Source organism: Amphiura filiformis, chromosome 19 (genome assembly GCF_039555335.1).
Source record: "Amphiura filiformis chromosome 19, Afil_fr2py, whole genome shotgun sequence".
In the NCBI taxonomy this organism is placed as follows: Eukaryota; Metazoa; Echinodermata; class Ophiuroidea; order Amphilepidida; family Amphiuridae; genus Amphiura; species Amphiura filiformis.
This window is the reverse complement of record NC_092646.1, coordinates 2,889,898-2,912,531: the sequence shown is the minus strand read 5'-3', so window position 1 is coordinate 2,912,531 and position 22,634 is coordinate 2,889,898. Positions and strand designations below refer to the sequence as shown.

The 22,634-nt window shown below is 36.2% G+C and overlaps 1 protein-coding gene across 1 annotated transcript in view; it reads right to left on the bottom strand.

The window, feature by feature from the left end:
* The window catches only part of LOC140141690 (general transcription factor 3C polypeptide 3-like), a 189,965-nt gene that overhangs the window by 16,714 nt on the left and 150,617 nt on the right, over positions 1-22,634 (bottom strand). Inside the window, 6 exon segments of the mRNA XM_072163601.1 lie at positions 489-624; positions 716-786; positions 1,476-1,643; positions 3,237-3,417; positions 3,867-3,928; positions 5,076-5,160. Coding sequence (XP_072019702.1) covers positions 489-624; positions 716-786; positions 1,476-1,643; positions 3,237-3,417; positions 3,867-3,928; positions 5,076-5,160 — 703 coding nt within the window.

The window sequence follows — 22,634 nt, the reverse complement described above, 5'->3', positions numbered from 1 at the left end:
TACGCAACAGAGGATCAGCACTTAAGCTGCAGAGGGCAGCATATAAATTTATTTAACAGTGATCAGCAATGACCATGCCATTCTGCTCCATCAGCTACTCCTGTATGCCACCATCTTTCACTTACATATCACGCTGAACACTGTTAAAAATTGATATGCTGCCTTCAAAGCTAAAGCGCTAATCCCTTGTTCTCCAATTCAAATAATTCACGCGTAACATGAATTTAACTAAAAGCCAAATCCAGATTTGGCCGTCTGCCAAACTCATAACGATAAATAATGCAATTTTTTCCATCCTCCTGCAAACATACATGTACTTTATGTGTCATTTTCGCTAGGTTTAACCATTCTCAAGTACTGTGCCGTCTTGGTGAAGTCCATGTGATAACCATGTGAATGTTGCAGCATACATCTCTGGTATAAAAGATGAATACATCGCTGGTATATCATAGATATCATGAGTGCCTAAAATCCCTGTATAAACATACCTTGTGGGTCATCTTCACTAGGTTTAACCATTCTCAAGTACTGTGTCATCATGACCCATGCGGTCTTGGTGAAATCCATGTGATAGCCATGTGAACGTTGCAGCATACATCGCTGGTATAATAGATGAATACATCGCTGGTATATCATAGATATCATGAGTGCCTAAAATCCCTGTATAAACATACCTTGTGGGTCATCTTCGCTAGGTTTAACCATTCTCAAGTACTGTGTCATCATGACCCATGCCGTCTTCGTGAAGTCCATGTGATAACCATGTGAACGTTGTAGCATACATCGCTGGTATAGAAGATGAATACATCACTGGTATATCATAGATATCATGAGGGCTTAAAATCCTTTAAAAAGATGAATACATCGCTGGTAGGCCTATATCATAGATACCATGAGGGCCTAAAATCCCTGTATAAACATACCTTGTGGGTCATCTTTGCTAGGTTTAACCATTCTCAAGTACTGTGTCATCATGACCCATGCGGTCTTGGTGAAGTCCATGTGATAACCATGTGAACGTTGCAGCATACATCGCTGGTATAATAGATGGATACATCGCTGGTATATCATAGATATCATGAGGGCCTAAAATCCCTGTATAAACATACCTTGTGGGTCATCTTCACTAGGTTTAACCATTCTCAAGTACTGTGTCATCATGACCCATGCTGTCTTGGTGAAATCCATGTGATAGCCATGTGAATGTTGCAGCATACATCGCTGGTATAAAAGATGAATACATCGCTGGTATATCATAGATATAATGAGGGCCTAAAATCCCTGTATAAACATACCTTGTGGGTCATCTTCGCTAGGTTTAACTATTCTCAAGTACTGTGTCATCATGACCCATGCTGTCTTGGTGAAGTCCATGTGATAACCATGGGTATGTTGAAGCATACATCGCTGGTATAAAAGATGGATGCATCGCTGGTATATCATAGATAGGGCCTAAAATCCCTGTATAAACATACCTTGTGGGTCATCTTCGCTAGGTTTAACCATTCTCAAGTACTGTGTCATCATGACCCATGCGGTCTTGGTGAAATCCATGTGATAGCCATGTGAATGTTGTAGCAAACATCGCTGGTATAATAGATTGATATCATGAGGGCCTAGTATCTCGCTGTCACTTTCTTCCTCTGTCAAAAAAATAAATAAATAAACATGCTTCATAAGATGCTCTTTGCGTCTCTATGCCTAATATTCCAATCAGGTTCCCGCTAGGTTCAAATATTATGGGATCCAGTTGGACCCCATAATCTACAAAATTTGAAAACTATGGGGTACCAAAAAAGTTTTGGGGTTCTTTGGACACATATTCTAGAACGGTTATCACATTTTAATATCAAATGATGGGGTCTAGGTGGTCAATATAATTTTCAAAATTTGAAAAATACAGAGGCCCACATGATTTTATTGTGCTAAAAGATTATAAATCTTGGTGTGGCGGGACCCTGAATGTCCAATATAAGAATTGTGCACAACATGGTCCTTTAAATCCATTAAATTTAAACTGAAGTCCATTTTGTGTCAACATGGTCTACTCCTGCTGGGAAAGTGACCAAAATGGGCAATTGTCAATAAGGCAACGAAAAAAAGAACCCTGTTCTATGGGCCCGAGTGACCCAGCATTACCGTGCTGAAAATGTTTAGAAAATATGTTTGCAAAAAATTTTATGGCAATTTTAGCCTCAAGAAAAAAAAGGAAAACTGACCGACCATACTTAAAAAGTCTATTCCCCCATAAAATAGGGTTTTTTTGTCACATATTTTGGCAATTTATGGTTTACTTTTTAGATACATGTAGATAAATTAGAGCATACAAAAACAAACCAATTGATAATCTGCCTTCTGCTAAATCTAATGTCTTGATCACTTTCACATTTCACTGGTTTTAAACCTACAATCTCTTTTAAGGCTATTAAAAGTGATGTTGCAGTAACCAAAGTGACATCTCTATATTCTCAAAAACCAGAAAAATCAACAGAATTTAGATGGAACAAACATTCATATAATTTTCATTCATAAAAATCTGTTCACATTTGCCATGTGCAATACATTTATCGCATAAAAGAGCTGGATCACACAATGTGACTTATTTGTCACACTTCCAAATACAGCAGACCTTTATATGTGATGCGATCAAGGGAAATGAGTCAGATGTCGCTAATATTATTTTTGAAATTTTGGCAAAAACAGTGTTCAAATTCTTTTGTTTTATCTTGCTTTCAGCCATTGATAAATTGCTCATAACTCGGTAACCAATGACAATGTACAATTCTGAAATTTGAGAAATTGTAATTTTCTTTAAACAAGTTCATCTGGATTGTTGTGAAAATGATTTTGAAGGTTCGTTATATCAAATCCACTAGTAAAAGATGGAATAAACATCACTGAAAATGCAAGTAAATATACAATCTTTTACTCTTGATTTCATATTATAAACTTCAAAATCAAACTTGTCATCTGCAGGCGACACCCACATGGAGAGGGGTTAACCCTCTGAGCACTACCTGCCAATCTAACATTGCCTCTGATTGGTCAATTACATGAAATGAAATCTTCATTTTAATCACCAATCAGAATGGAGTTTTGCAAATAATTCATGATCCTCCCCAATTTTTTTTACGTGGTGAAATTATTGTAACAATGTTGCTGATTGGTCCAATTGATATTGAAAACTTCTTTTTGACCAATAGGCAGGTAGTTCTCATGGGGTTTTAAGTACTTACCCATGGACAAAACTCTGAGTGCTTCATCCACATTTCCCAGTTGTTTTACTACGGTAGCTAGAGTCAGTCTTGCATCTAAGTGAGATGGGACTTGCTCCAGTACTTTTCTGTAAGCATCACTAGCATCTTTTAGACTACCAAGATTATTGAGACAATCCGCATAGCGCAACCACACAGCAGGCTATAAAACAAAAAGAAAGAAACGGTTTGGAAATCTGTGAGTCGGGGTAAACCGTAAAGAAGACTATTTCATTGGTCAAGGCAACATGTAATAAAAGCATGAACAAGCATTTCAGTACATTTTTTATAAACCTTTACATTATAGCGTGATAAGCGAAAGAGGGCAGAGTACAGGATTAGCTAACAGTGCATCGCAGTATGGTCAATGCTGACCACCATTAAAAATTGATATGCTGCCTGCTGGAGGTAAAGCTATAGGGTTTCATACCTTACATTTTGGAAGAGCTCAAAAGGAATGAAAATGTAGACCCAAATGTCCAATTTTATCATAGCAATATGTCCACTTTTATCATGAAGTAATATTACAAAGCTTTGAAGTATATTGTGAAAGAGTAGTCCTTTTGGTTTATATTTGCATTTGACAAACAAATAAGGATTCTTTAGGCTTACCAGGTTGTAATTGGAAGTTTTGACAAGTGATGCAAGGATTGGTTTAGCTTCACTGTATTGTCCTGTAAAATAGATAGAGATGAATAACACAAAATTAATGAAACATTTGAGAAAATAGACATTATATGGTTGGGTTTATTTATGATCTGACCTAAATTGGGCTATTCCATTTAAAATGCACACTACCCCTGTGGAGGATTTGTGAATTTGTAATTGGTCAGGGTTATTAATTTTGAAACCCATAATCCCCCTGTATTATGGTTTTACCTATATCTTCCACAACTGGAGTGAGTATTTCAAATAGAAGTTCCCCAAATGTCTATTCTATTTGAAACTCATACTACCTCTGTGGAAGTCTTTAGCTAAATCTTCCACATGGGTGTGTGGACTTCAAATGGAATAGCCCATTATAATCAGAGACTGAATTAAACATGCTAGTTTGCATCTGAGAGAGCGGATAATTGAATATGACTTTTGCCTCCAACAGGGATCGAACTAGGGACCTCTAACACCCAGAGTCAAAGACCTTAACCCCCTGGACACTACTGGTCATCTAACAGCATTTCTGATTGGTTGGTAACTTGAAATTTCAATTAAGAATTATGACTAGGCTTTTGCATCTGTAGTAGAGTTGCAGGATTTAACATTACTAATCATATTGATCATTGACCAATCAAAATGTTAGCCTAAATCAAGCTCAATTTCATATTTAATTTAGTGTTTAACCTATTTTGCATGAATTGAAACTGGCAGTAATGTTACATGTAAAGGGCACTCAACCATGGAAGACAGAGATAAAAAAGACTAACTAGTTTGCGTCTGACGTCATCTGTCAATCAAATTCCCTACAATCCTTGATTGGTTAATAGCGCGTAAAAGGAAGGTCGATTTATCTGGTGCCGATCGGAAAAAAGGAATAGCACAAAATGGCGAAAAAATATGTACTTTTACAAGGCAAAAAGCAACTTTTCTAGGCATTGTTGACATGGTGCCTTCGCAAAAGAAAGTTTCCTACTATAAAGAGCTAACTTTTGAGATGGTTTGTATGTTTGAAGGTGCAAAATTAAAGATAAGGCGCGTTCATCAACTCATATCATCACGACACTTGTAAACAAACCGTGCTCGAGTTTGATTGGCAGATGACTTCAGACACAAACTAGTCTTTTTATCTCTGTCTTCCAGTATATGAGATTTTATTGTAATACTCACCCCCTTCCACATATGCCTCTGCAACATCTAAGTACAGGTCTCCCATTTCATCTGGGCTCTCATCAAATAAAAGTGTCAACACAACCTGAAACAAGGAGGAATTGGATTGATTTAGAAAGATATTTATAAATATATGGTAAAAATATGTAGGGGAAAGAAGAATTACACATCGCACACTAGCACAATTAAACATGAAATTACAAATTGAAATATTACATGCATATAGGCAGATATACCAGAGTAAAAACTCCGGACATACCTGCCTGTACGGGGACTTGAAACCCAGATCTCTCGGGCGAGCGCTCTACCATTGAGCTACACAGACTGTCCCTGTAAAACAGGACTCAAGTCTGGTACTTTTGGATATGAGCAGTCAAACAATACAAACAACACATTTATGCATAAAAAAATATGCATAATTTTGCCCTCTAAGCTTATTTGCAAAAAATTTTCCAATGCCTTGAACACCCCTCCCCCAATGGTTCCACCTACATGTATGGGAAACAAAGAGAAAATAGTCTGAGCAGAGCCTCTGCTTTCAAAAACCTGGATCTGTGTGTATAGAAGTGAATTTTGTTTCATTTAGGCTGCTATTATTCATTCATTCATTCATATTTTATTTTCATCAATCATCAACATCAATATACATACATACTCAAATAGATGGGGAAAAGGTTTTTCTTTGCTCTGATTTAAGTTTTAAGTGAAAAAATTAATTGATTTGACATAGCTTTTTTCTGCAATGGTCTCATATCCAGTTTATAGCTACCTTAAGTTTTGTCTGTAGGTATTGTACCTTTCAAATTGTACCAACCTGCTACGCATGAGTTGTATAACAGAATAAATACTGATATATATAATAATACTGATATATAGAAAACTGATGTTGGGGATTTTCCACCATTAACCATAATTATGGAAGCAAAAACATCACAATGCAAGTAACCCATTCTATACAGGTGTCAAACCAAGCTACAGGGTGTATCAAAATAATTGCTCTCAGCACATAAGTCATTTTCTAGAAAATTTTAAAAATATAAAATTAATTTCATTTGGAATATATACACTAAGCCAAAAAAGAAACTTATAATTTTTCACAAGGTCATATCGTAAAATCCTGTATATCAAAATTAACCAAAATTACACACAGGATTGCCTCAATACTCTACTCTAAACACATGTCACTAACAATGCAGTTGTCCAACTGACACAACAGCAAAATGCACTGACATGCAACACCTTCTTGGACCACATTCACAGCGCAACAGATATCTTTGGCTGGGTTCCAATTATTCGCCTGTGAATGTTATCCCGGAAGCTGTTCCGTGTCAGTGAATTTTACTGTTGTGTCAGTTGAACAACTGATTGTTTACTGACATGTGTTTAGAGTAGTGTATTGAAGTAATCCTGTGTGTAATTTGTGTTCATGTACAGGCGAATAATTGGAACCCAGCCAAAGAAATCTGTTGCGCTGTGAATGTGGTACAGGAAGGTGTTGCATGTCAGTGCATTTTGCCGTTGTGTCAGTTGGACAACTGTTTGGTTACTGACCAGTGTTTAGAGTAGAGTATTGAAGTAATCCTGTGTGCAATTTTTGTTCATTTTTATGGAGAGGATTTTAAGATATGACCTTGTGAAAAATTATAAGTTTCTTTTTTGGCTTAGTGTATTATACCAACTTTTATAGATAAGGCCTAAATAAAAATTGTTTGATTGGTGTAACCCAACCTACCCTAAAATTAGGCCCGACCCTAACTTTTTTTTCTTCTTTTTTTTGCAAAAAAAAAAATGATAAAATTAAAAAAATAAATATAAATAAATAAATTTAAAAAAAAAGAAGAAGCTTTTATCAAACGAAATTTACAGCTTAAAAAGTAAAAAAAAAAAAAAAAAAAAAGAATCCTGACCTACCTACCTAAAAAAATTTTATGTTACGTAATCAATCAATTATTTTTAGGCCTAAGTGCTACTTGATCTGTTCATTTTATTAGAATTTGCTGTTACATTTGGGAGATATTGTCCTTTGAATAAGGGAAGGTAAAACCATTAAGTTCATTCACTGAACAAAATAATGTGCTCACTGCTTGCCAGATCTATTACACAAGTCCTCCCACTTTGCCAAGCAAACTGGTAATTTCTGTAATTTGGGGTCATAATATTGTCTTATTTGTACCAAAAATATACCGAAAATATACTAGGTCTTTCAACATGTTTAAAACAAGCTAAAAGGAACTTTTTTACACATTTTCCTGTCAAATCACAGCATTGTTATTACTAAGGGGTGACTACGCCACCAAAGCCAATCTTGTGATAAAATTGTGAAAAGGAGGCTTTCCTTAAAATCGCTCAATTTCTTAAGGGAACGGATAGCAACATTTGCATAGTATTTTTGTGGGACCTGAGACCACATGAGACACACCAAATTGTATTCTGAATACAAGGAATGTCCTTTTGATATCAAATAATTCTCATTTTTTGAAATTCGAGATATAATACACATTTTATGGCAAATTATCAAAAATTTATAATTTTTGTATTTTTAATATTCAACAGTCCTCGAAGTAAACTTCATAAATCTAATGAAATGTACTTCAAGTTATGTAGCTGCGAAGAAAAGGGGTCCATCATATGAACATTTTGTATTCAAGATACATTTTTTCCCAAAAAGAACTAAAATTCTTATTAAACTTGATATGCTTAGCAATATGATTGTTTAAACATAATTGCCAACAAATTTCAGTAACATGATTTTTAAAAATCATGAAAATTTACAACAGTTGGAGCACATTCATTTGATATAGCCTGTACTTCCTGTTGGGAGTACATGGTTAACACATGCACTTTGCAAGTTCACTAACACTTTCACACAAAAGTTTGGGGAATTTTCGAAAACTTAAATCACATTCATACATACTCACGATATTACGGACGTTTCTGATTGGATTTGCGCTCTTTTTTGCTGGTCATAAATACCGTTTATGACCAGTGCGCAGGGCATAAACAAGCTGCGTCACGCAGCGTTGGAACCCAATTAACACGATCCACGATTTGCTAGTGTTGCGTATCTGCGCATGTCACGCGCCCATCTCACGCTGGCTAAAAGATAACGCAGTATCACGCGTTGACTCCCGCCCGTTGACCTCATGAGCCAAGCTGCTCCTGCAAGTAGGCCTACTCATTTTCTTCCAATTTATGAAGGAAAACGGTATGGAAATGTTATTTAAACTTGTAAACCCTTATTATTTTCATCTACATTGAATTGCTAAGAATGTTGGGTATGGACGAACAGGGGTTCATTCATAGGATTTTGGGCATGATCGCTGTTTATGCCCTCGGCTCACGCCTCGGGCATAAACAGCGATCATGCCCTCAATCCTATGAATGAACCCCTAAATCAGGTTTGTTCCTTTGGGTGTTTTGCCTACAATAGCCTATATACAATATAGACAAGTACCAACAGGTTAAATTATTGTGCAATATAAGGAAATGAATGCATGAATTGATTGTACAATAATAGAGACAACCCGAGACCAAAACACCCTAATTTCAAATTCAGATTTTGCCATTTTTGGAACAAGCATAGATGTGCTAATGAATCAAACAAATAACCATGGTGAAAGCAATCCAATAAAGGCAAAATCTAGTCAAAACAAAGCAATGACAAAATCTGGTAAAGACAAAATCTAGTTGTGACAAAATCTGTGAAAGACAAAATCTGGTACAGATAAAATTTGGTAAAGACAAAATCTGTTACAAAATCTGGCAAAGACAAACTCTGGTAAAGATAAAATCTGGTAAAGATAAAATCTAGTAAAAACAAAATCTGGTAAAGACAAGACCTGGTATTAGACAAAATCTGGTCAAGACAAAATCTGGTAAATATAAAATTTGGTCAAGACAAAATCTGGTATTAGAAAATCTGGTTAAGACAAAATATGGTATTGGACAAAATTTGGTGAAGACAAAATCTGGTATAGACAAATTCTAATATTCAAAATGAAGGTAGGGTTAAAGCGTTAAAAGTTCATTTTAGGGTTTATGTGTTAAAAGTATAGCAGCTGTTAAATGGAGCAGTTTGATAGAGCATTTCAACAAAATATTTCAAACAGAAAATCTTTAATATCCCTTTAAACCAATGTACTATATACGGATATTAAAACTTGAATAGGAATTCCCCTTGAAATCACCTGTTTTGCCATTCACTATTATCTGTGATTAGCGGACCTTGCAAATTGGGCTATTCCGTTAGAAATCAACACTCTCCCTGTGGAAGATATCGGTTAAATCTTCGACAGGAGGGGCTATTGGTTTCAAATAAAATAGACAAATAGATAATCGGGTAACTTGCATTTGAAATATTCACAATGAGGAATATAATAGGTAAAGTCATATACAGGGGGAGTATGGGTTTCAAAATAATGAACCCTAGCCAATTCAATTTGAAAAACATACACCCTCTGTGGAAGACTTTTCTTAAATCTTCCACAGGGGCAGATTTCAAATGGAATAGCCCATTGTCACTGCTGATTGAAAAGGCAAGACATTGGGACTTTCCACCATTACTAATGATTATTGAAACTAAAGGTATCAAACGCATAGACCATTTCTTCCACTATACAAATGTACTAAAAAGGAACTGTACGCATGAATTTGTTTCAACATTGAATTTCAACTGGTTGATCGACCATTGTAGTGACAACTGTTTTGGATGAGTGTGTACAGTGTACTATTGAAGATAATAGAAGACAGACTGGCAAGACTAAATTTGAGGCAAAAGTATAATTTTGCACACTAAGGTGGAACTATTATCCTGAAATTTGGTTTAGTTATTTTAATGTTCTTGCTGGCAGTGTGGAAGTTAACTTGTCCAACATATACTATCTGATTGGAGTGAATACCACCTCAACATCTGAATAGAGCTGAGAAACTTTAGGCATTGCTTGAAGAGAGAAAGTTTATGCATAAAAGAAATTGCTATGGTAAGAAATAAACTTGATTGACACTACATTGATCTCAACCAAATTCTTGAAACTCATGATCTGAATTCATCTTGTTTGTGATTCTGACAGTTTTTCATGATGGCACACAGATTGTATTTGTGCCTTCTACTGTTTTCACTTGTGATGATCTGTTTTGATTTAGCATCATCTGAAGTGGATGAAGCCAATGATACTGTAAGATGTCAAAATCAACATTACATTCTTTCCCAGAATGATACGCTTACAATTCAGACATATCAGAATGAAACATGCAATACTGTGGTATCCTCCTCCAATAACCAGGGAATTACTGTGAATGTTCTTTGGATGTCGTCTTGGTCCATCTTTGACTATTTTACCCTGGTAGAATCGGGTGCAGCAGAATGCTTGAATCAATCGTTTGGCTGGATTGGATCTACGGCAGAACCATGCGCAATAGTTCTTAATTGTAGTACAATACATATCAACATGCGAGTTTCATCTATTTTGGAAATACAGGAGAGCAGCATGATTGCATCAACAAACAACTTTGAATATGTCAAATGGTATGATACAGGTAACCTTCGTACATTTGAGAAGTTCCAACAGTGTCAAAATGTTCATATCGTTGATGAGATTTATCAGATGCCATATGGTATAATTCCCTATGTCATACTACAAGAGTTACACCCTTCTCTCAAGATAACATTAGAAGGTGATACTAGATTCACGGCAAATGAGCTACCTGGATTTGACCTTGACCTTCCAGATTATGTACTTTTAGCTGAATTCCCTGAATGTCCCAATGAGTGCTTCTGTACCCTACAGATCCAGATATTTTTTATTGACTGTCCAGATATGCATGTCAGGGAGAACATTCTTTTAGTAAGCGGATCTTCAGCTTTTATTCACGCAAACTCAACTGCAATGGACCTCTCTGACAGACAACTCACTCACATTGAACCTAAATGCTTCCTCAATCGATCAGATGTTATCATTTTAATGCTGAGCCGGAATAAGGTGACTAGAATTGGACACAGTATTTTTGAAGGTTTGGAAATAGTTCATACATTGGACTTGTCCTTCAACCAGATCTCAAGTATAGAGGCTGGTTCATTTTCACATTTGTACAAATTAAAATGGTTACTGTTAAATGTAAATAAGCTACAGTATATTTCACATAGATGGTTAGATGGTTTAGTCAATGTACAGGTACTGTATTTAGGTGGAAATACTATCAAAGAAGTAACCCCCAATATATTTTCACAAATGCAAATGTTAAAGGTATTGTCTTTACCCAATTGCTATTTATCTCAATTGGGAAACCTTCCGAACAAACTATTGTTGTTGGATATTGCATCAAATATTTTCTCAAGCTTTCCCACAAGTCTGCCAAAGAATTTAACCCATTTATCCTTATATAACAACCATCTATCCTTTCTGAACCAAACAATACTATATGGTAAACCTACATTGATATCACTAGTCCTATCACACAACAATTTATCTGTCATTCCAAATGACTTATTCAGTCATATTAACACTTTAAAACGCCTTGCATTGGGTTCTAATAATTTGAAGGAAATACAAATAGACCTTTTTGGTCAATTAATGAAGTTAGAAATACTAGCTCTATCTAACAACAGTATTGACTCATCACCATCAGGTATATTTCGCAATTGTCATCAATTGAAAGAGCTGTGGTTGGATGGCAACAAACTTAAGGTGATTCAAAGTGACCTTTTCAATAATTTGACAAAACTACAGATATTAGGTCTGAATGAAAATAGCATTGAATCATTACCATCAGGTGTATTCAGAGATCTTCATCAATTACAAGTACTTGCACTGTATGGGAACAAACTCAATGTGATAAAAAGTGACCTTTTCAAAAATTTGACAAAGCTAAAGAAATTAGCTCTGCAAGAAAATAGCATTGAATCATTGCCATCAGGTGTATTCAGAGATCTTCATCAATTACAAAAGCTTTATCTGTATGGGAACAGACTCAATGTGATACAAAGTGACCTTTTCAATAATTTGACAAAGCTGGAGATATTAGCTCTGAATGAAAATAGCATTGAATCATTACCATCAGGTGTATTCAGAGATCTCCATCAATTAAAGAGCTTGGCTGTATGGGAACAAACTCAATGTGATACAAATTGACATTTTCAATAATTTGACAAAGCTGGAGATATTAGCTCTGAATGAAAATAGCATTGAATCATTACCATCAGGTGTATTCAGAGATCTCCATCAATTGCGAGAGCTTTACCTGCATGGGAACAGACTCAATGTGATACAAAGTGACCTTTTCAATTACTTGACAAAGCTAGAGAAATTAAATCTGGGTGGCAATAGCATTAAATCATTACCATCAGGTATATTCAGAGATCTCCATCACTTACAAGAGCTTTATCTGCATGGGAACAAACTCAATGTGATACAAAGTGAAGAAAATAGCATTGAATCATTGCCATCAGGTGTATTCAGAGATCTTCATCAATTACAAAAGCTTTATCTGTATGGGAACAGACTCAATGTGATACAAAGCGACCTTTTCAATAATTTGACAAAGCTGGAGATATTAGCTCTGAATGAAAATAGCGTTGAATCATTACCATCAGGTGTATTTAGAGATCTCCATCAATTACAAATGCTTTCGCTGTATGGGAACAAACTCAATGTGATACAAAATGACCTTTTCAATAATATGACAAAGCTAGAGATATTAGGTCTGAATGAAAATAACATTGAATCATTACCATCAGGTGTATTCATAGATCTCCATCAATTAAGAGAACTTTATTTAAATAGGAACAAACTCAATGTAATACAAAGTGACCTTTTCAACAGTTTGACAAAGCTAGAGAAATTAAGTCTGAGTAACAACAGTATTGAATCATTACCATCAGGTATATTCAGAGATCTCCATCAATTACAAAAGCTTGACCTGCTTGGGAACAAACTCAATGTGATACAAAGTGACCTTTTCAATAATTTGACAACGCTACAGATATTATGGCTAGATAAAAATAGCATTAAATCATTACCATCAGGTGTATTCAGAGATCTTCATCAATTACGAGAACTTTATCTGTATGAGAACAAACTCAATGTGATACAAAGTGACCTTTTCAACAGTTTGACAAAGCTAGAGAAATTAAGTCTGAGTAACAACAGTATTGAATCACTACCATCAGGTATATTCAGAGATCTCCATCAATTACAAAAGCTTGACCTGCTTGGGAACAAACTCAATGTGATACAAAGTGACCTTTTCAATAATTTGACAACGCTACAGATATTATGGCTAGATAAAAATAGCATTAAATCATTACCATCAGGCGTATTCAGAGATCTCCATCAATTACGAGAACTTTATCTGTATGAGAACAAACTCAATGTGATACAAAATGACGTTTTCAACAGTTTGACAAAGCTAGATGTTTTAAGCCCGTTTGATAATAACATTGCATCATTACCATCAGGTGTATTCAGAGATCTCCATCAATTATGTGTACTTGATATGCATGGGAACAAACTCAATGTGATAGTAAGTGACCTTTTCAACAGTTTGACAATGCTAGAGACATTAAGTCTGTATGAAAATAACATTGATTCATTACCGTCAGGTGTATTCAGAGATCTTTATCAACTGCAAAAGCTTTATCTGTATAGGAACAAACTCCATGTGATACAAAGTGACCTTTTCTATAATTTGACAAAGCTAGAGAAATTAGGTCTAAATGAAAATAACATTGAATCATTACCATCAGGTGTATTCAGAGACCTTCATCAATTAAGAGAGCTTGCACTGTATGGGAACAAACTCAAGGTGATAGAAATTGACCTTTTCAGTGGATTGACCAAGTTAGAGGCCTTAGGTATGAATAACAATGAAATTGAATCATTGCCCTCTGCTGTTTTTAAAGACCTTAAAAGCTTAAAGGAGCTCCATCTCTATAAAAACAGGTTGACTGAAATACCAAGAGATGTTTTCCACCAATTTAAAGGAATGCCTTTAGAGGTATTAACTATCCATGCAAACAAGCTGGAGAAACTTTATCCATATCAGTTTGCAAATTTGACAGATTTGATACTTCTGGACCTTAACAATAATAAATTAAAACAAATTCACAATAATGCACTGTCTGGTTTAACCAAAATGAAATACATAAACCTTGTATATAATAATCTAACAAAAATTACAAAAAAATCTTTTCTGGGGTTGAATTTGCAAAACGATAGTTACATCAAAGTAGACAACCCAGCCACATGTTGTTTACTTGAAATAAAAAGTCAGCCTCAATGTGTTCCAAGAAATAAGAAATCTCCTTACTTAACATGTAAGCAGCTCCTCCCATCTACAGCAGTTAAATGTTGTACATGGATTTTTGGCTTTTGTGCTTTGTTTGCTAACATTGTGGTGTTCATTTGGGGGTGTGAAAAAATACTGTCTAAATCAGCACATGAAAAGCAAGTGAAACAAGTTGTTTTTATTACCAATTTAGCTCTGGCAGACTTACTTATGGGTGTGTATTTGTTACTTATTGCATCTGTAGATCAATATTACAATGAGTATTTTCCATCATTTGCTGAACATTGGAGAAACAGTGTACTTTGCAAAATTGCAGGATTTCTGTCAGTGTTATCGAGTGAAGCATCCCTTCTCTTTCTAACCCTTATAGCTGTAGATAGACTTTGGGCATTTCGTAAAATCTTCATAACACACAAGCTATTTGGCAAATGGACTCAAGTATTTATGACAACAATTGCATGGGTAATTGCTTTTGCTCTAAGCATCATAACTATTACCCTTCAAGATGATAAATTGTATCAATTTTCTGATGTGTGTATTGGGTTGCCATTGGCTAAAACTAAAATATATAAGGAAAACTCTGAAAACATTACAATAACATACAACTTTGACAGGCCAGATGATCATCTTCAGTTACAAACATTTACAGAAATTGGCTCAAAACTGGAAAATTACTTCTCAATTGGACTTTTCCTTGGGCTCAACTTTGTGTTATGTTTGTTGATTGCAATATGTTACATACTCCTATTTGTGTATATTTGTAAATCGGGATTCGCCTTGCTCAAAACCGATTTGCAAATGGGCATTAAAATGGGCGTGGTCGCATTGACTGACCTCCTGTGTTGGCTTCCAATTGTTACCTTAGGTATTCTAGCACAGACTGGGATAAAGGAACTCACCCCTGAATTGTTTCCATGGATAACAGCATTTATTTTACCAATTAATTCTGTACTTAATCCATTTCTGTATGCTACTATAGATCGTGTATCAAATCATTTTGTAAATCGGTTACGACCAAATTGTTACAATGAAATGGAGACAATGTTGTAGTCCATTTCATTTATTTCATAACCGGCCTCACTTTACAAAGGCCACCTCACTCTTTTCCCACTCACATGTGGTGTACATGTTTAAGGGGGTACTACTACACCCCTGTCCAATTTTGTGCCTATTTTTGCATTTTTCTCAAAAAATATAGCACATTGTTGACAAGTAAGATATGTATATTATAGGGGCAAGGACTACAATTAATGCACTGGAAATGTTATTTCAGCACAGACAACAGTTGTGGAGTTACAGTCAAAAATGAGGGAAAACCAATATTGGATCAATAAATCAATAACTACTTTCCTTGAGTTGCTGAATTTTCAGTGCAGTAGTTGTAGTCCTTGCCCCTATCATATACATATCTTACTTGTCACCAATGTGCTATAATTTTTGAGAAAAATGCAAAAATAGGCACAAAATTGGCCAGGGGTGCAGTACCCCCCTTAAAAACCAAAAGGTGGATATTTAAAAAACAAATCATACAGTTTTTACTCAAGTGGATTGATACCTGCATCACAACACCTCTTGGCCCCCCCCCCCCCAGGTTGGCCCCACTTTGGCCTCAACAGCTCCCAATTTGGCCTCACCCTGGGTAGTACTAATATATTGAAGACTGTTTTATAAATACCCACCATTTGTTTTGTAAATATCTGCATCAGGTTTGAGAGGGCCAGAATGAGGTGGCCCCACTAGAGTGAGGCCGGTTTGTGCACGCATACCTTACACAGATAAAATAAGTGGTATAAGAAACATTGGGGCAAGCTGACAAAATTAGGTGATTTGAGTTGGGCCAGAGTGAGGTGGCCATCTAGAGTGAGTCTAGTTTATGCACTCTTACCTTACACAGATAGAATAAGTGGTATAAGAAACAATGGGCAAGCTGTCAAAATTAGGTGATTTATGTACATTTAAGGATATAGCCCATTCAAATCTGGTGTACACATATATAATTACAAAACAAATGGTGGATAACTGGAATTGATACCTACAACTTGGCCAAACTTTGGCCACAGCAGTTTCAATTTGTCCTCCACTAGTACTAATATTGAAGACTGTTTTGTAAATGTTCCACCATTTGTTTTGTAAATATCTATGCCTGATTTGAGTAGGGCCAGAATGAGGTGGCCTGACTAGAGTGAGGCCAGTTTGGGCTCCCAAACCTTATAAATATAACATAAGTAAGAAACAAGGGAAGCTGGCAAAATTAGGTGATTTATGTACATATAATTAAGGATTCCTAAAATTAATGATGTTGAAAGAATGAAAGTGTGAAAATTGAAAAGTGTGTATTCAACAATGATGCATGGGTCAAAAAATGTTTTATGAAAAGACGATGCATTCAAAGGCATGTTCATAATTTAAACTGTATATTATATGAATAAAACAAATCATTTCTTGGTTTATACAACCATACACACAGCTTATTCCTCTGTTTTCCAAGTTATACCTATATGCCCTGGGCATCATTGCGATTGAATAGTTTGTAGCATGAGTAAGAGAAAATGAGAAACTTGACCTTGTTATTTTGTGTTCTAGTAAAAAAAAAAAAAATAAATAAAACTAGTATTATTGGTTGTGTTTTTCTACCAATACCTTATGCTTTCAAATTCATTGATCATGTCACAGTTTGTTTCTTGTAGTCCAATATCTAATATCACAGGTAATCAACAGACTAATCTTATTTTCTGTATGAATTTAGATCAAACCCATGTTATTTAATCTTTTTGAAATGTAAGGTCATGACCTAAGTATAGTCCCTCCACTTTTTTACCTAAAATGTGAGCAGAATTTGGGTGTGGGATTTACATGGATCTCACACCCAATGTGAAACTCCCTGGAGTTGAAATACAAACCTGTTTCTGAAATCACTGACTGCTCTAATTTATTGAAGATGAGCATAAACTGAGAAATAATTAACCATGTGAATGTGTGCATTTATGGGGGTACTACACCCCTGGCCAATTTTGAGCCTATTTGTGCATTTTTCTCAAAAATTATAGCGCATTGGTGACAAGTAAGATATGTATAATATAGGGGCAAGGACTACAACTACTGCATTGAAAATTCAGCAACTTAAGGCTAGTAGTTATTGATTTATTGATCAAATATTGGTTTTCCCTCATTTTTGACTGTAACTCCACAACAGTTGTCTGTGCTGAAATAAAATTTCCAGTGCAGTAGTTGTAGTCCTTGCCCCTATAATATACACATCTTACTTGTCACCAATGCGCTATAATTTTTGAGAAAAATGCAAAACTAGGCACAAAATTGGGTAGGGGTGTAGTACCCCCTTAAAGAAACCCCAATAATAAATTGCATAACATTTTCAGTGACAAAAACCTCTGCATTAAACTTTAATTAAACACCAAACATTTCTCAAAAACTTGTTTAAGACAGAATCCTTGCTTGCTAAGGAAGGTGGCCTTGGACACATTTTGGCAGGGGCCTATAATTCTGTACTGAAAAACATTCCTTAGAAGTATGACTCAAATCAAACAACCTGTGGCCACACCATCTTGTTACAAGTCGATGACCAATAGCAGCCACATCAGTCGGCCTGAAGATGCACCTAGGTTGCGGTGTGATACGGTAGTCACTCTAATAAAGGTGAGTCCAGTTGATTTGAATTGTTTATTTCCAATTAATTTAGAAAAGTTATTATGAGAGTGTAAGAAGCTCCTTTTTCTCCATTTCACAGATTGTATATCAACCTCAATCCCTCAAGATCCAATCCTAATGTATATCATTAATTTTGTGGCAGTTCAGTAAACGTGTATGTTTACACATAAATTAAGTAATTCTTAAGGCCAAGCTGGAACATGAACGTTGCGTCCATATAGCGTACTAAACGTGTACACAATGTAAGGTATCAGGGTTCGAATTCGTTTAAAAATTATGCGTAGCATTTTTTGGCTAATTCCTCATAATCAGGATACTTCCATATACTAAAGCACTATAAAAAAGTGCTATACAAATGCAAAATTTGGTAGCAGTTACTTGGGGAGCAAAGTGCTAGGCGATACAGCCGAATTCGAGCCCTGTAATGCGTGTGTATGCTTTCTTCTGTACCACGATATCTGCATGCGTGTTTATTGCAGAGCCACTAGCGTTCATAATGTTCGAGCTTGGCCAAGAATTACTTAATTTATCTGTAGAACAATATATAGCCTCCGCCTTAGGCCTAAGCAATTGCGGTCAGAAATTTGGAATCATGTAAAAGATAAACTCAATAATATATGGCTTCTATGCTTTGTGTGGTCAACCCATCACAGCTTCATTATGATCCAATTCTAGCCACCTTCTCAATGATTCATAATGTGTGTTGCTTTCTTTCCTTTCTAATATATGTAGATAAAAAAGGTAAGAAACATGATCGGATTCCGTGAAAATGAGAGATTTTGAAAACATGAAAATACCCGAATGTAGCTTTGACCTCATCTCTAAAAGCTTCTGAACAAAAATCTAACCTATATCTCTAACTCTAGAATGAAACTCTTTCAATGCAACTCAAACTGTAATATGCAACTCATAACTCAAACTGGAACTCAAAAATGTAACTTTACTCCAACTCTAACTCACAAAATGCATTCATGGAAAAAATATGTGTATTTATTCCCCCTCTATTTGTACAATTTTTACCCCCTTGCCCCCCCCCCCTCACTAGCCATCATAAAAAGATATATTGGACCACCAATTTGGGCATGTGAAGCAAACAGAAAATAGTTTCCTGGTTTATCTGTGGGTATGAGACCTTGCAACTTGTACCAGAATAATAAAGTTTATTGTATCTATACAATAAACAGATTTACCTCCTGTGAAAGAGTCTAACCCTGGTCCAAAGCTTGTGCTTGGACAAATCAATATGATTGATTTATTGATTGGTTGCCTAGTAATGGCATTATGCAGGGACCAATGGGGTTTAGGGTCTATTGTTTGAAGTAGCCAATGGGAAGTAGTCAATAACCTTCTGACACTGCCAGTGGTCAGGGATTAGGCACATTTTTATCTGTCATGGAAGAAGGAGGTTGTGTCTCCAATGTGAAGAAAATTTTTCTAACACAGAATTATTTCCATGGAAGGGAAAACTTATTCTTTTCAAGGAAACAGTATTTGCCTTTATAATGATATAATCAGTGGTAGTTAGAAATAGCTATAAATTATTCTGAACGAAGGAAGCATGATCGCAAAATATGTCGGCAACTAGTGTCTAGAAACACTGATGACAGGAATGGCAGCCATCATGGGAACACAAAATATCTAGCACCTTGATGGACTTTTTGAAATTTAGGGGTGCAGAATTTTGAACCGATCGGGAAGGCAAGACATCGCTCATCCAGCAAAATCTGCAGCAGTCAAGGCGAGTTATGTACGTCATCCACCAGTGGAGCTCCTGCGCCCCTCCGCAGAACTTCCGGTAGTGGATGTTCTGCGCTCGGGCGCAGAACATCCACTGTCGGAGTTCATGCGCCCGGGCGCAGTCCCTTATATGTAACGGTGGATCATTGCTGCGCTCGGGCGCAGAGAATCCACTGTCGGAGTTACTGCGCCGGAAGTAAAATAATAGATTTTAGTATTATAATAACGGTGGATCATTTCTGCGCTCGGGCGCAGAACATCCACTGTCGGAGTCCATGCGCCCGGCGCAGTCCCTTATATGTAACGGTGGATCATTGCTGCGCTGGCGCAGAGAATCCACTGTCGGAGTTACTGCGCCCGGAAGTAAAATAATAGATTTTCGTATGATAATAACGGTGGATCATTTCTGCGCTCGGGCGCAGAACATCCACTGTCGGAGTTCATGCGCGCCCGGCGCAGTCCCTTATATGTAACGGTGGATCATTGCTGCGCCGGGCGCAGAACATCCACTGTTGGGGTAACTGCGCTCGGAAGCAATATAATACATTTTCTTATTATAATACTGGTGGATCATTTCTGCGCTCGGGGGCGCAGAACATCCACTGTCGGAGTTGATGCGCTCGGAAGCAAAATAATACATTTTCTTATTTAAATAGGCCTATATTATACAAATATTGACTGCTATGAGGGACATGGTTAATATTATAAGCCCAAGGTGATCTCAAAACCATGCTATGACCCGAGGCGCAGCCGAGGGTCATAGCATGGTTTTGAGATCACCTGTGGCTTATAATATTAACCATGTCCCAATAAAGCAGTCAATATTTGTTTTATATCTACAATTAATATAGATTTTTGTCATCTGATTGGTTAAAAGGCCTATTTTATTGTTCATAGGCCATGGTAAAATTTACAAAGAAAGTTTTTCGTTATGAACCGATCGCGTCACCGCAACTTGCAGGCATCGCGTTGGCACCGCTGCGTGCGTAATGCGAACACGCCATCGCTGCGTAATGCGAACACGCCATCGCGCCGATGATGTGAAATGACTATTCCCGGGGAATAGTCTTTTTAAAAGACTATTTCCCGAGGAATAGTTCAGTTTTTACCTAATTCTTAAAAAGGAGGACATAGCTAATTCAATGACTGCACTTTTAACCAATCAGATGACAGGAATCTATATATGAGGTATATAATAATAAATATACATGCGTATAATAACTAGTATTAGGCCTATTATAACTCCAAATTGAAAGCAAAATAATACATTTTCTTATTGAAATTACGGCGGATCATTGCTGCGCTCGGTAGCAGAAAATCCACTGTCGGAGCTTCTGCGCTCGGAAGTCAAATAAATTATTTTCTTATTTTATTAATAAAATATAATTATGCATGCGTATAATAACTAAACTCCGAGAAGTTTATTGCTATTAGTATAACCGAATTGACAGCAAAATAATAGATTTTCTTATTATAATAACGGTGGATCATTGCTGCGCTCGGGGCGCACTCCACTGTCGGAGTTGATGCGCTCGGAAACTCACCTCAAACTTGATGAGATTTTGATATCAACATGATCAAACGAGAGATCCTATTTTACTCTTTATTGAAATTATGCGTTCAAAATCAATGTATTTCCACATATATCACCAAAAACATTTTCCAAATATATCGGGCCACATTCCTTTAAATTACTTATATGAAAATTGATAGTGATACCGTGTATAACATTTCATTTGTATCATTTTTTTTATAGGAACAAATATTAATATATTAGTAAACGCTAATAACGCCGATAAATTGTTTGAATTGCATATCACCAGGTTCTAAGTTTATTGCAATACAGAAGTCTTATTCTGGCCGTATCCATGTTATTTAAACTAAATGGCAAAAGAAACAAGCGGACAAACGTCATGTAAAAAATTAATTAATTAATTAATTAATTAATTATTAATTAATTAATTAATTAATTAATTAATTAATTAATTAATTAATTAATTAATTAATTAATTAATTAATTAATATTAATTAATTAATGAAAAATGTATTTATTTATTTTATTATTTATTTATTTAACGAGCGATGCGTTCAAAACAACAACATACAATATTTTTTTTTACTTCCCGAGCGCAGTTACTCCAACAGTGGATGTTCTGGATGATCCACCGTTCATACATACTCACGATATAACGACGTTTCTGATTGGATTTGCGCCCTTTTTTGCTGGTCATAAATACCGTTTATGACCAGTACGCAGGGCATAAACAAGCTGCGCCACGCAGCGTTGGAACCCAATTAACACGATCCACGATTTGCTAGTGTTGCGTGCACGCAGCGCATGTCACGGCGCCCATCTCACGCGGAGCGCAAAAGATGACGCGTATCACGCGTTGCCTCTCGGCCGTTGACCTCATGAGCCGAGCTGCTTCCTGCAAGTAGGCCTACTCATTTTCTTCCAATTTATGAAGGAAAGCGGTATGGAAATGTTATTTAAACTTGTAAACCCTTTTTATTTTCATCTGTTTTGAATTGCTGAGAATGTCGGGTATGTATGAAAGGGGTTCATTCATAGGATTGAGGGCATGATCGCTGTTTATGCCCTCGGCTCACGCCTCGGGCATAAACAGCGATCATGCCCTCAATCCTATGAATGAACCCCTAATTACATATAAGGGACTGCGCCCGGGCGCATGGCAACTCCGACAGTGGATGTTCTGCGCCCGAGCGCATCAATGATCCACCGTTATTATAATAAGAAAATCTATTATTTTGCTTCCGAGCGCATCAACTCCGACAGTGGATGTTCTGCGCTCGAGCGCAGCAATGATCCACCGTTATTATAAAAAGAAAATCTATTATTTTGCTGTCAATTCG